Raw genomic sequence first — 14039 nt, 5'->3', positions numbered from 1 at the left:
TGTTGAGGGTCCAAATCCTGGCATTTATGTAGAACAGAATTTGAGAATCTGTTTACAAAATTGATTTAGTTCTGATTCTTTTTCAACGTGTGGTAATTGGGGCTTTGGCTCAGAATTTCAAGGACTGAATACAGAGCTGTCCTGGGCTCATGGTTCTGTAGTCAAGAAGAACAGAACTTGTTACTTCATTAACAAGAAGAAGGACAGTGGGTGAAAAAAAGAAGCTTCTTTCCTGCTGTAGCTACCCTCCAGATTTCTGTCTTCACTTTGGGAGCCTGTTTTGTGTGCTTTGCCCTGGCCCTGGTTTATGCTTCCTTGGGCTCAGATATTGGGAATAATGATTCTGCTGCTGCTACTACGTCACAGATGTGGAAAAGAAGATGAATCCTGGAAGAAATGAAATTTCAGCCCATTCCATTATCCAGACTCCTAATTTTGTTTCCTTTTATTGGAGATCATGGGGGAATTAAAAAATGTTGGGGTTCTGGACTGGTGACATGAGAATTCTCAAAAGAATTTGCAGGCTTCAGGCTTGAACCCAACTCCTCTGAATCAAGGGGCAACGTTTATTATAATCGTAATGCCAGTTAAAGCAGGCTAAGTTCCAAAAGAAGTTAGCAAAAACCCAGAATCAGGAAAGATAAATTTATAGGGAAAAATTTCTTATCACTGATATGCTAATTTTATGGCTTAGAGGTGGAGGTGAGGAGTGGTCTGGGTCTAACTTTATGTGCAGATGTAGTAGTCATAATGCTCTGGGTACAGGTTTGGGGGACTTTCTGAGGTGTGTTTTTAGGCCTGAAAACTCACTAAGTGTAGGGGTGGATGCCCAGTTTTGTTGTGCACCTGTGCTAACTTTAGGCATCTCATTATTGTTGCTCATTAGTCTCAGAAACTCTGTTATCACTGATCAATAGGCTGTTATCTGTTATTTGTGGCCTTAGTGTCCTGGTCATGTGGAGTAAACCGGCAGCATAATCTGGGGGAAGAACTACGTCATTTCCAAGCACCTCACTCCCAAGGCCAGATGGCTTAGGATTATTGCTCCATACTTCCTAAGGGCGGTGTGTTGGGCAGCTTTGGTCCACTCCCGGGCACTGCAGTATTGCAGCGTGCTGCCCCGGCACACTCTCAGACCTTTGGGAAGCCATACCTTGGTTTAGGTCTCTGAGCTGTGTGTGACCCTGCTTACTGTATTCATTTCCTGGAGAGAGTAAGTCAGTCTCTTTTTCATTTGGAGGAAAAAAGTTGCACGAGCCCTTTTCTGGCCTGGCTGGTGACCCCCATGTATCTTCTAGAACCCCAGATACTGCCCCTTAGTAAATGGGCATCTTCTTGGTGATGAGGAAAGAGCTCTTGGAGTCTGAGGACCGCCTGTGTGGCCATTGCAGTCCCCTCCCCTCTCTTGGTCACCGTTTCCTATCATTTAAATGAGGGGGTTGGTCTTGGTGACCTCTGAGGTCCCTTCAACTCTAGAGCCAGGATCCTGGCATTTCCCTGCCCTGGGAAATTTCAGTTCAGTTTCTGCATCTAGAACATGAGAACAATATGACTTTTACTTCCAGTGGTGTTGGGAAAAAATGTCCTAATAGACTTAAAGTACTTTGTAAATGTGAGTGGGTCACCATATTTAGGGTAATAGACCTGGTTAAGTGTGAGGAGCACGGTGATTAGGAACATGGGCATAGAGACTTTGTATGCTCACCCTCTGTTGGTCTGAGCTGTCAGAGCCCTGGAGGAGCCTCTTCCAACCTCGCGAGGTACAGGCAGAGACCTGGAATCCATGGATTTTCTGTATTTCTGTTTCCCTGAACATTTGTAGGAGAGAGAGCTGTGCAGGGATCTTGGGTGCTTAGCCATGAGTGTCCATTTAGCATCCACCACGTGACAGCCACCGTTTGCTGGGGGAACTGAGACTTAAAAGGAAGCTGTCCCTCCCCTCAGGGAGCTTATTTCTCTAGAAGTAGACGGGCCTTGTTGGGAGCCACTTAGATAAGGGGAAAAGATGGTTCTAGTTTACCCTTGGCACATCACTGTGGCGAATATACGGAAAGCTTCAGGAGACCCATTTCAAATCCACATAAGGCAGAAATTCCTAACAAGGTTATCCCAGAGTGAAATTGGTGGGCACGAGGGACTGAGTCTCCCATCCCCGGAGAGCCTCCGAACCTTGTCAGGCATTGATGAGTAGGTTCTGTCCAGGGAGATGGAGAAGGTCCCTGCTTTCTCACTGATTTCGGACAGATCCAGCGACTTAGTCTGCTTTCCAGACCTGGTACCTCTGTCCTGACCCCTCCCTGGGGATCGTGTCGCAGCTTTGTGTTGTGAATAGAAGGCCCTCGCTAGTCACCGTGAGTAGTACTTCGCGTGCGGGCTAGAGAGAACTTTGTAAAGTGCTTTATGGTCACTGTTTAATCGCACTGTCTCCTGCAGGGACGGGCTGGGTGGCTGAGCTGGTGGAAGGCCCAGCCGGTCCGCCTCAGACTTGTGGCCGAGGGACATTGGAAGGGGAAAGCTCCCGGGCTCTGCCTTTCTAGACTGCGAGCAGTGCATCATCTTGGTGGCTTGGTTTGCAGCAGTGCCAGCCAGTGCCCTCCCATGGGGCTAAAAGCACTTCTCTCTCTCACACATTGGTCAGACCTCGGCCACCTCGTGCTTGTTTGCTGTGTGGTTCACGTGTCTTGGTCCTGCCTTCTGTAAACAGGAGGACGGCCCTCATTGCTTGCTTGTGTTCAGTAAGGTTCATCCCCTCAGTCCCTCATTTTCCCCACCCCATGTAGCCGTTCCTTTCCATCTCCCAGCCTCTCTAGCACACCTGCTCTAGGTGATTGCCTCAGCTTCCCACCTGGCCTTCTGGACTGCAGGCTCCCCTTGCTTCCAGTCAGCCTACCCCCACCTGGGCCCCTCTGAGGCTCTCCCTCTCCCTTGGTTCCCTCTTGGCTTTAGGTCGAACAGGCTTTAGTTTTTCCAGCCCTTCCCAGCGTGGCCCTGTCTCTTTGTGTGAGCCATTGCTCTCCATCCTGTCCTGTGTCCAGCTGGGCTGTCCTTCTCTCCGTCCCACCTCGCACGGCTACCTGAAGACTCTCCCCGCTCCGCCTTCTCTGTGATCCATCCCCCAAGCCCCTGGTTCGTTTTTGGAGTTCTTCTCCACCTACATTTATCTTCCTACTAGAAAGGAAGCTCCTTCTGAGTGTGGGATTGCTGGTTCTTGGATGGGTGTCCCCATTGCTTGGTATACAGGTAGTGGCTTTGTAAATGCTCGAGGACTGCTTGATCAGCTTCACAACCTCTAAGTAGGCAGGACGGCTTCTAGGACGTGAGGAGGAAGTGTGTGGTCTCCATAGATCCTGGGTTAGGGCCCTGTGACCGGGGTTCTGGCGAAGGTAGCCAGGAGGGCTCAGGAAGCCCCTTTGGAGTCCGGAGATGGCTCTCAGGGATGCCATTTGCCCCTCTTCTCTGCCGAGTCTTTGCCCCACTTTGGTTCACGTCCATGATGTCTCTTACCTGGGCCACTGCAGTTGCCTCATCAAAAAATGACTTCTGTCTTCTATCAGTCTATCAGACAATCTGGGGCTGATTTCCTTTTACATCACCAGCATTGTTAGCAGTTGCCTTTTTTCCCTCCTAGACACAAATCCCATAGGAGAAACAATGAGGAACAAAAGATCAGCAAAACTGATTATCAGTAAATCAAAAAAAGGCGAAAACAGATGCAATGGCTATACTCGGGGCCCTCCAACTCTTCGGGGTCTGGGGGAGGCAGGGCTTCTCCCTCCCCTTCCTTGGCCGTGCTTGCTCTTTGTAATTTTGCAGGTTTTGATTCATGGGTGGCTGCTTCTTTCCATTTCCATTGTCCCTGCTTCCTTCACTCTGCATCAGATCCTGTAGGTAAGCTTGGAACTGGACTAATGGCTTCCAGCCTCTTCACTCCCCCAACCTTACACGCTGCTGTCATGTCGGCGCTGGTCATTGTCGTTGTCCCTCATACTCCCCCGAAACCTTAAGTGACTCACGTAGAAGAAAGTTCAGACTTCTCAGCCTCGGTGTGCAGGGCCTGCCACAGACCGCTGCCTCTCCAGCCTTCTCATCATCCCCCCCATAGTCTGCGCCTGCCAAGTGGTGTTCCACCTCATTTATCTACCCCAGGCGCCCCCACGGAGACTCTGCTCTGCCGAAATTCTGTTCATTCTTTAAAGTACCTCTTCCATGACAACTTTCCTGTCCTTCCCGAGGCCGGGCCCGCTCTGCCCTCTGTTATAATCACTTAGGCAGACACCCTTTCCTCCTGGCGGACCTAGGGCTCTTCCCCCTCGTGTGGGCCCTGGATCTCTTGGCCTGTCAGATAAGGATTTCAAAGGTAACCAATCATATGGAATAAGGATGTGATTCGTTTGCTATCCAAGCTCGCCTCCCGAGATTCCTCCACGGACCCAGGCCGACGACTCCTGTGCTGGAGTGGAAGCTCCTTTGGGACTGTGCCCCCTCCTACTTCCTCCATCTTCAGTGACACTGCTCTCCCCTCGCTCTGTCAGCTCCATGTTGTCGCTAGTCGCCCTCCGGGCCTGGAACTGCTCCCTCTGCTCTCCCTGCTGGCCTCCCTGTTCTTCTTTAGGTTCCACCTAAAATCCCACTTTGTCCAGGAAGCCTTCCCTAGCCCTCTTCATCACACCGCCCTCCCATCTATCCGGCGCACACTTTGGCCTCTGTGTTTGCTTCACGTTGTCTCTTCCATCAGATTGTAAATTCCTTGAGGAGAGGGATACTTTTGCCTCTTTTTGCTTAGCACATAGTAGGTGCTTAAGAAATGTTTGTGGATGGATTTGATATTTATTGATGGCTTTGGCTTTTACACCACACTTGCATTCATTTGTAAGAATATTCCCTTCTTTTACCCCTCCCCAAACCTTTCCTTGTAAGATTCACACACAGTTCAGGGAAATCCACTGACAGATTGAAGGTGTGACTGCATAGTTGCCATTGCACACCCAGAACCACACCCCGGAGGGAGCGGAGGAGGGGTGCACTTGCCCCCCTTATCCCAGGTCAGCGGTTGTCTTTTTCGTTAGGACAGTCATTGTGTCTGTTGCTTTCCTGGTTCTGGCAACGTCATTCTGCACCAGCACACATAAGTCTTCCTGGCTCTCCTTGAGTTCATATAAGGCAGCATGTTATTTATCTTTGTCTCCTTCAGAGTGCGTCATGCACAGGAAGTGATTGGGAAATAATGTTAGATTGATTAATGAGATGGGCTTTGAGAAAAAAAAACTTCTAGTTTGTGATTATAATTGCGTGGAGGAGGGACAGCTCAGTCAGTCATCTCGTCATTTAAGCACCTACTATGTGCCACACACACCAGGCTAGGCATCGGGATTCTAAGAACGGTAGAAGTCAGCCCCTCGGGGCCTCCTAGTCTAGTGGGGGAGATAGCAATGAACCACGAGCTCTGGAGGGGACAAATGGGAGATAATTGGTGCAGGGAAGGACCGTAGGAGATCTGGGAAAGGCTTCTCCAAAGGGGATCCTAGCCGGGCCTTGGCTAGCCAGCAGGCCCCTGTCTTTGGTCTTCGAAAGGAGAAGAGCCCCTGGTGTAGAATGGATTGGGCCAGATTAAAGTGACTGCCCCGTGGAGATGGGCCAGGGTGGGAGAGGCTCGAGAGTGTCCGCTCCTGGGGGAACGGGCGAGGCTCGCACATTCAGCCAGCCAGCAGCAGCATCGGCCACGGGCGGGGAGAAACTGCCTGGAAGGAACTTAAGGTTTGTCCTGCTCAGAATGGCCCAAAAGTGAGGAAAGCGCCCTTTAAGGTAGCCTGCTTTGGCGGGGCTGGCCACTTCGGTGACGCTTCAGCCGGAGGGCAGCTGGGGAAGCAGAGCAGCTCTGGCCAGACCCTCCCATTTCCTTGCTTCCCCAGCAGTGTAGCCCCCTAGGCCCTTTCTCTGAAGCAGCTGCACAGTAAGGAGAAGGGGAGCCAGGGTCCCCTGCTGCCTGGAGCTGGCTGGCTCCTTTCTCTTTCAGTGTGAGCAGGGGCTCCATCAGCCGGTCAGCCAACATTTAGTGAGCTCTGACTGGATGCACCATATCTTGTGATCCTGCAGTTCTTTCAGGGGTGGGCAGCAGAACTTCCCGCCAAGAGCCCACTTGGGATGGAACGGCCTGCCCCATTGCGTGGTGGGGGAAAAATGGGTTAGTGCAGAGGGGCTCTGGGGTTTACCCAGCTCTGAGGCTCTGTGATGATGCTTTTATTGATGGAACTCAGTCAAGGGGCCAAGAATATTATGAGGTGCTGGAGAGCCCTCTCTGCCTTCAGAGAACTTCCATTCTTGGGGGAGAGAGCAGTGTACAAATAGGGGATTGTTTTGAGGGGCGTGGGCTTCCTGGAGGTGTTGTCGCTTGATCAGAATTTTGATAGAAATAAAGACTTGTAAGGGTTGGGGTGCATTTGGGGCATCTCCCTTACACACTTTGAGCCGGTTCCTCCACCATGGCTCTCCATTTCCCATCTCGGTGCTTTTGCATAAACTTTCAGTGCTTTGTCTCTGGAATATGTCTTCTCTCCATATCCCAGGTCCCTTGACTTCCTTCAGAACTCACTGCAATCCCACCTCCTGTAGGGACCTTTCTCCCCCGGTAGTCCCCGGGCTCTCCCACCCTCCCATTGACTTCCACCTCCTTTGTCTGTGTTTGTGTGTTGTTAATTCTTGTTTCATCCTTGAGTGTCAATCCATTGAAAGAAGGAATTGCATTTTTTTGGCCTTTAATTGTAATTCCATTGCTTAAAACAGCGTTTGTACATAGGAAGTGTTCAATGAATGCTCGTTGATGTGACTGGGGTGGATCTAAAGTTGGGGTCAGCTCTAAAGGTCAGCTAAACAGGATCTGGCATTGGTAATGGGCTCATGGGAGGTGGTCATGGGAGTTTATTATGTAGAGAAGGGATCTGTTCAGTTGTAGAAGGAGGTTGTTATTCAGTCAGTTCAGTCGTGTCTGACTCTTTGTGACCCCATTTGGGGTTTTCTTGGCAAAGAAACCTTCTCCAGCCCATTTCACAGATGAAAGAACTGAGGCACCCAGAGGGAAGTGACTTGCCTGGGTCACATGGCTAAGAAGTGTCTGAGGCTGGATTTGAACGTCTGTCTTCCCGACTCCAGGCCTGGTGTGCTCTCCATTCGCCGCCACGCTGCTCTGATGTTTCAGACCAGTCCCTCTCAGAAGAGATGGGATTGACCGGGGGAACGGAGGCAGGGAACCAATCGGGGGCTACTGCTGTGGCTCAGGCAGGTCTCAGTGTCCCCTAGGTTATGTGATCACCGTTGCTTCCATTTTACGGGCGGGGAAGGCACAGTGGTTGGGAGGCGTTGCCGAGGTCAGAGTAGCAAGGGCCTGAATCCTGGCCCTGGCTCCCCGTGCAGCCCCCTCCGGGGTGTCTGTGCTCCCCACCGGGCCTTCCCCTCCTTCTGTGCCTTGGGCCCTCGGGGCAGAGGCTTTGGGGAGGGCGCAGCTGGGCAGGAGGGAGGATGTGGTGCCCCTGGGCCGTGCTGGTGGCAGGTCATTGGAGGAGCCCGGGGCAGCAGCAGTGACGGGTCCTGGCTCCTCGGTCTCCGCCGCTCGCTGGGCTCCCCAGTCCCGTGGGGAACTTTTGACCAAGGGGGGCAGACCTGGAGCCTGGGAGAGGGCTGGTGCTGCAGGAGCCGCCCAGCTCCTGCCTGCCTCCCCCTGAGCCGTGGGCGGCTGGGGCCCTCTGGTGGCCAAAGGCCGCGCTTCCAGAGTCCTTGCAGCCGGGTCGGCTGTGTGCCCCAGGCGGGCGGGGAGGAGAGAGGGCGCTGCTCCCCTCTCCCCCCCACTCCCCCCCAGCCCTGTGCTTCCTGGCCAAGGAGAGGCGTCCCGGGGGAGGGGGGGGGCAGAGCCCCGACCTGAGCAGGAGGCGGGGCTGCCGGCCTTCCATGCCCTGTCCCCCTGGGGTTCCCAGGTCAGGCTGCCCTGGGGGGCCGTGTTCCCCATGTTAGATACTGGGGTGTCCAGTGGGGGGCACTGTCATCTCACATTTGTCTTTCTTTTTCTTTGCAGCCCGGCTCTACCCCGGAAAACGAAAATGTGGTGCCTCGGAAACCCCTTGTGAGTCCCCAAGATGGGTATTATTTTGTTTTAAATAATGTGTTTCCTCTCAGCTCTAAACCTGTGATCTTGTGAATTCACCTGTTCCGTGAGCTTTTTAAAAAGCAGCATTGTAACCTGATGTACTTTTGCAGTAGTTCTAAAGGCTCGGGGAATCTTCCCAGTCCATGGCCTCTGACCTCCGACCTCCCCCTGCTTCCTGCGCTGGGGGGGAGGGCGGCAGCGGGCTCGGGGCTCTGCTCCTTTGAGCAGTGTAGGCCAGGCTGCTCTCCTCGCCAGGCCCAGGTGGCCGCTCTGCGTTCCCTGGGCATTTTCACCAGGCCGCCTGGAGGTTTCTCTCTGGCCTGGGGAAGGCTGGGGAAGACCGGGCTCTTTCCTCAGTTCCTGCAAGCGCGGTGGGCTTCATGCAGTCGGGTACCAGCTGCTCGTGGTCCCTTCCTCCCCGTGCAGTTAAAGTCTGGCTGTCTTGCTCTGTGTGCTCTGCACTCCCTCCCTGACTGCAAGCTCCCAGAGGGCGGGGATGGGCTCCGTTACCTTTGCATCCCCGCACCTGCTGGATCACTTTGTCCATGGTAGAAATTGGGGGGCAGGGTGGGAGTGGGGAGCCCTTGGGAGGGTGCCCGCCCACTTCCTGGTCTGTTCTTCCTCCCCTCAGGCTTTTGTTCACGCTGCTCCCTCTGCCCCAGACAGCTCCCTCCTTTCGCTGGCTCCTGGAGAGCGTGTCCTGGATGCCAGCTCTTCTCCAAAGCCCTCCTTCATCCCCCCTCCCCCAGCAGTGCTCTTCCCCTCGGACCGCACTCAGCACTTGTCTGTACCTCTGTAACGAACCTGGGGATCGTTCTGTGTCTGTAGTCAGAGAGAACTGTAGAGTCCGTGAGGACTGGGGCCGTGGCCTTTGTAAATCTGTATTTTCCTTAACCGGATGCTCCCATAGAATCAGATCGCGTTCCAGGAGAAGGTGGGGGTGCTTACTCTGGGAGGCGCCTTCCCGCTCGGGGCGTACAGCATAGCGTCCGTGGCGTCTGCCCTGAGACGGTGCCCGGCCCGGCCTGGCCCTCATCCCGTCTGCTGGGCTGCTTCTGCGTCCAGGGACCGCCTTTAGAGGCTGTAGGCGCCCTGGTGTTTGTCCACAGGGTCCGCCCCAGCTTCCATGGACGGTGCTGGACAAACCTGGCTGCAGCTTACCTTTTTTATTAACTTCTTGGGCTTTTGAGTTTTTATCTGGATCTGTGATGTCATCAAAGCGAGGAGCTCCTGGGACAGAAGCTTCCTCCCCTCCTGCAGATCAGCAACTTGTGCTGCGCGGAAAGTCTTAAAGCTGCTGGTGCAACGAGAGCTTCTGTGACTTGTCCAGGTCACACAGCCTGCGTGGGTCGGAGACAAGGCCTTTGGTCTTTCCGACTCCAAGAGCAGCCCTTGCGCCTCTGTGCCTCCTGGGACGGGGCCTCCTTTGGGAGTAAAGGTGGTCAGGATCCCACTCTCTGCCGTAACAGAACTTAGAGCTTAGTCAGGGGCCCAGAGGATGGGGATGAACATCTACATTTGTCTAGAACTTTCTAGATTTTGACATTGACCCTGTGCCGCCCTCCCAGCTGTTCCATGATGTAGGGCATGCAAGGATTATCATCTTCTTCTTTGTCTTTGTCTTCATCTTTTTTTTTCCTGAGGCAATTGGGGTTAAATGACTTGCCCAGGGTCACACAACTAAAGTGTTAAGTGTCTGAGTCCAGATTTGAACTCGGGTCCTCCTGACTTCAGGGCTGGCGCTCTGTCACTGCGCTACCCGGCTGCCCCTATTACTTTCTGTTTAGAGATGAGGAACTTGAGATTGAGAGGAGTTCTCTAGTGGTGGGACGTGAATCTACTCTACCAGGCTGCCCTCTGGTTACCTGTAGAGCATGAGAAGGGCACTGAGGACATTCTCCACAAGGTGCTGTTGGGATTGTTCTTTTGGGAAAGCGGACAACTCCAAACGTTTCTGTTCAACAGATTTATCCCTGATTTGGATGAAGGCGCAGATAACAAACAGCAGATTTGTAGACAACTTGGAGCAGACGAGGCTGGCTAACAGTGGGAAGCCGAGAAGATTTTGGTGGAACAGAAGGATGGACCAAATCCAACCAGAGATTCACTGGGGATAAACATAAACAAACGCCTTTGCTCTGGGATGACTAGACCACAGTTCATGTGAACAAGGCCCTCCCTCGTTGGAAGAATAAGCAAGAGAAGGACTTAGCAGAGAAAAAAGAAATTGTGAAGGGGATTTGGAAGGCTCTTGGAAGTCTAGGCTTGAATTTGAGGTGATAGTTTGAAGGACTTGAAGGTGTTGAACTGAAGGAGGAGGAGGAGGGAAAGGAGGACTGGAGCTGTGGAAGAAGAAAAACTTAAGAAGACAATTGATAGAGTAAGTGCTTAAGAAGGGAAGTAGCAGGAAGTGGGTATGTTTGTCAGAAGTGCTCATCAGATTGAAAGCTTGATTGCTGAACTGTTGGAGATGCCCACAGGCACTTTGCTGCAGCGGTTCTCCCAGGGACAATCCAAACAATGAGGACTGGAGACCGAGGGTCTCACAACTAGGAAATTTGGAGAGCAGAGAAACATTGCAATGACCTGCAGGGAGTATGGGATAGTTCCGGTTCTGTTTCTGTGCAGCCAAGCCTTGAAGCTTCCTTAATTTTCCTTGTCTTACCTCACATGAGCTTTCAAGGAGAAGGAAACATCCTTTGAGTTCAAGAAGGGCTTGAACTTGAAAATATAGAGGGGAAAGAGAAATAAAGGCAATTGTGACCTGTGTTAAGAAGGTAAAAGATTGAAGCGTGAGACAAACAAAAAGAGAAGGAGAAGGGGGGAGTGAATGAACTCCTAAAGCCAAGGATCAGGGAGGCTCTTCCAGAAGGGAGGATTTGGCTGTGGGTGCCTGGGTACCTTGTGCTGCCCTCCCAGCTGTTCCATGATGTAGGGCGTGCAAGGATTATTTTCTTCTTTTTTGTCTTCGTCTTTGTCTTTTTTTTTTCCTGAGGCAATTGGAGTTAAGTGACTTGCCATGATGGGAGAGATCCTTTACCAAGACTCAGGGACCAGTTTACCTCCTTGTAGAGCTAGTAACAACTCTTAAAAATATTGTCTTGTGTGGGGCATGTATACAAGACATGACAGAAAACCTCTCAAAGGTTATCAAGGTAAATCATTCTTTCCCACTTCTACTCATTTTCTGTGGACACAAAGAGCACCAACCAAAGCAATCTAGAAAGCATTGTTGGAGACAGAAGTCTGGAACATGAAGGCCTGGGTGGTGCTTTCATGATAACAAGGGCTTCAGACAACAGAGTCAGATTTGGGAAGAAACGAGCTGATTAACAAGATGATCTCAGAAAATTGAATTAGTGTTCCTGGACTATGCTTTAAAATATTAAGAATGACAGTTTCCTGGCACCTGACAGAACGTGGTCAGAATTCTTCGCCTACAGTCTTATAAATCTAATCCAAAGGGGAAAGAACAAAGTGCTTCTGGATTTATTAACTAAGGTAGATATTGTTATAGAGAGTAGTTATCATTATAGGAAAAATGGCTGTAGATACAGTCTGCAGTTCATAGGAGGCAAAAAATCCAAGAAAATAACTAGCAATAAAATCTGCTGTTCCAGATGCATATACACACATTCACAAAATATGGGTGGCTAGCTGGAAGAGCTAGAGGTGTTAAAATGAAGAAGATAGGTTTAATCTCATAGGTATGATTGAAACTGGATAAGAAGACTTGGAATGTGACTGTGGGATGACAAAAGAAGCAGGATAGGTCTTTGTGGGAGTGATATAAATCCTGGAGTAGAAATGTATGGTGTCTACACAAGGAAGGAAATCCAGGCATCAGAGCAAGGAAGCATGGTACATCCTATGTAACCACAGATCATTGAAAACAGAAACAAAACTGTGGTTCTCTCATTGGAGTGTTATAGACCGCTTACCTGGAAGAAATGAGTTTGGATCAGAAGCCTGGCAGAGAGGCCGGATAGAGTGTTGATGGGAACTTTAGTTATATGGACGTTCCTTTTTCTGCCAAGTAACTAATGATTTCTTGACTTTCCTCAATCATAAGTTCATCCTTTCCAAATTAGTGGGACCAATAAGAGAAAATCCTGTCTTGGATCTGATTCTTATTGGACGGATTAGAAGATCCTATTGTGGGTGCGGAAATGATGGGAATCTTGAGAAGTTAACATTCCATCTTAGAAATCATGAAAGAGAGAAAAGCTGGACATCATTCAGTGTGTACCCTGGATGTTTTAATAGGGCACATTTCAAAGGAACCCATGCTATAAACTTCTGCCCGGAAAGTCATTCCAGGAAGAAAGCGCTCAGGAATAAAATTCTGAAGACAAAGTTTTGATGAGGAGGAAAAAGAGATGCCTGAGGAGCTTATATGTGGATGCATATGAAATTCTCTAACTAGTTCAGATTTAAAGAAGCCATGCTAAAAAGAAAGCAAGTAATGGAAGGGGAGTATAAAACCATGGTATAGTATTGTAAAATTAGCATCAACAGTGTTGGAACGCCATGGACTGAGACTCATGAGCAAAGAGAAGGATAATGAAAATCGTTTTCTTCTTTTTTTAGCTTTATCAGTTTGGAGACCTGGCCTGCTGCAGGAGTGCTACTTCAGGGGGAAGGATGATGGTCATGGACAATGGAGATGAGGCAGAACTGCTCAGTTCGTACTTTGCTTCTGTCTAAGGAGAAATGACTAATAGGGAAAGGATAGCTGAAAAGAAGGGGAGCTAGTAAAAGCTCCTTGCTGGTTGTCTTTTATGACTCTTGAGTCACCTGGACTCGGTGAAATTCATTCCTGGCTATCGAAAGAACTGGAATATGGGATTGCTAAACCCTTGTCAGTGATTTTGAAGATTGGTATATGGAAGTGGTGACACAGAACTGGAGATGGACACATGGTCTGATCTTCAAAAAAGCGAAGCATACTGACTCTGTGGCCTAGTTAGCTACCAGTGAGCCTGGCTTTAGTTACTGCCAAAATTTGTCGGACAGTGAGCCCCAAGAGCAGTGTAGCTGTCTGGAACAGGTCTTACCAGGTTAGTTTATCTAGACTTGTTACTTGTGGGAAAGAAGGAAGCTTGTAATGGAGAACCCTAAAGATCTGTCCTTGACCATGATACTTCAGATTTGTATCAATGACTAGAAAAAGGCACGTGTGGGTAGCTACTATGGTGGTGGATGGGTGGAGGCAAGACCCCAAAGATCTCCATGGGCTGTAATGTTGAGACAGAATTTGCTGGGGGGAAATGTTTCATCTAATGTTTATTAATGTGAGGTGGAGAAGTATAGTTAGATTTCATCTGGGAACTACCTGTTCCATGAGCCAGCAGTGTCGCATGGCTTTCCCCAAACTTGGGCAGTCTCTAACTGAGCTTAGTGAAGCATGGTGTCCGAGGTGGTGGTTCTCTTGTATTGCACCTTTGTCAGACTGGATCTAAAGCGTTGTGCCCCCTTGGAAGCCTGGCACCTGAACGAGACTTTCGGACTGTGCTGTGGAAGCCATGCTGAAGATACCAGAGATGTTTAACCCCTAGAAGAAATGAGAATCGGGCTATTGTGGAGGAAGGGCTGGAGCTTGTTCTGCAGAGCCGGGAGCAGGGGCGTTGTCCGTGGGGTAAAGGAGCTAGTCCAGAAGGTTCGGGCAGAGAAAAGCCTCTGAGCTTTGCCATGGCCCTGAGTGGAGTGGGATTTCTGGAGAGGCGCCAATGCTTTCCAAGAAGGGCCCGTCTGGCTTGGACTAGATCGCCGAGCTTGGATCCTGACCCGGGACTAGGGAGTGGCTTGGGGGGATCAGTGGGAGCTGACGCAGCAGCCTAACCAGTGACTGCTGCCTCAGGAGGTCCGCCGTGGGGCAGCCCTGCCTGTGTCAGGCCTGATTTAG

The 14039-nt window shown here is 50.7% G+C and overlaps 1 protein-coding gene across 1 annotated transcript in view; it reads left to right on the top strand.

The window, feature by feature from the left end:
- PEX14 (peroxisomal biogenesis factor 14) overlaps positions 1–14039 on the top strand; it is a 132298-nt gene that overhangs the window by 4931 nt on the left and 113328 nt on the right. The window contains exon 2 of the mRNA XM_051988582.1: positions 8063–8110. Within this exon, the coding sequence (XP_051844542.1) occupies positions 8063–8110 (48 nt within the window). The remainder of the gene's footprint in view (positions 1–8062; positions 8111–14039) is intronic.

The sequence above is a fragment of the Antechinus flavipes genome, chromosome 3 (genome assembly GCF_016432865.1).
Source record: "Antechinus flavipes isolate AdamAnt ecotype Samford, QLD, Australia chromosome 3, AdamAnt_v2, whole genome shotgun sequence".
In the NCBI taxonomy this organism is placed as follows: Eukaryota; Metazoa; Chordata; class Mammalia; order Dasyuromorphia; family Dasyuridae; genus Antechinus; species Antechinus flavipes.
The sequence above is the reverse complement of the archived record's forward strand: the minus strand, read 5'-3'. Positions and strand labels throughout refer to the sequence as shown.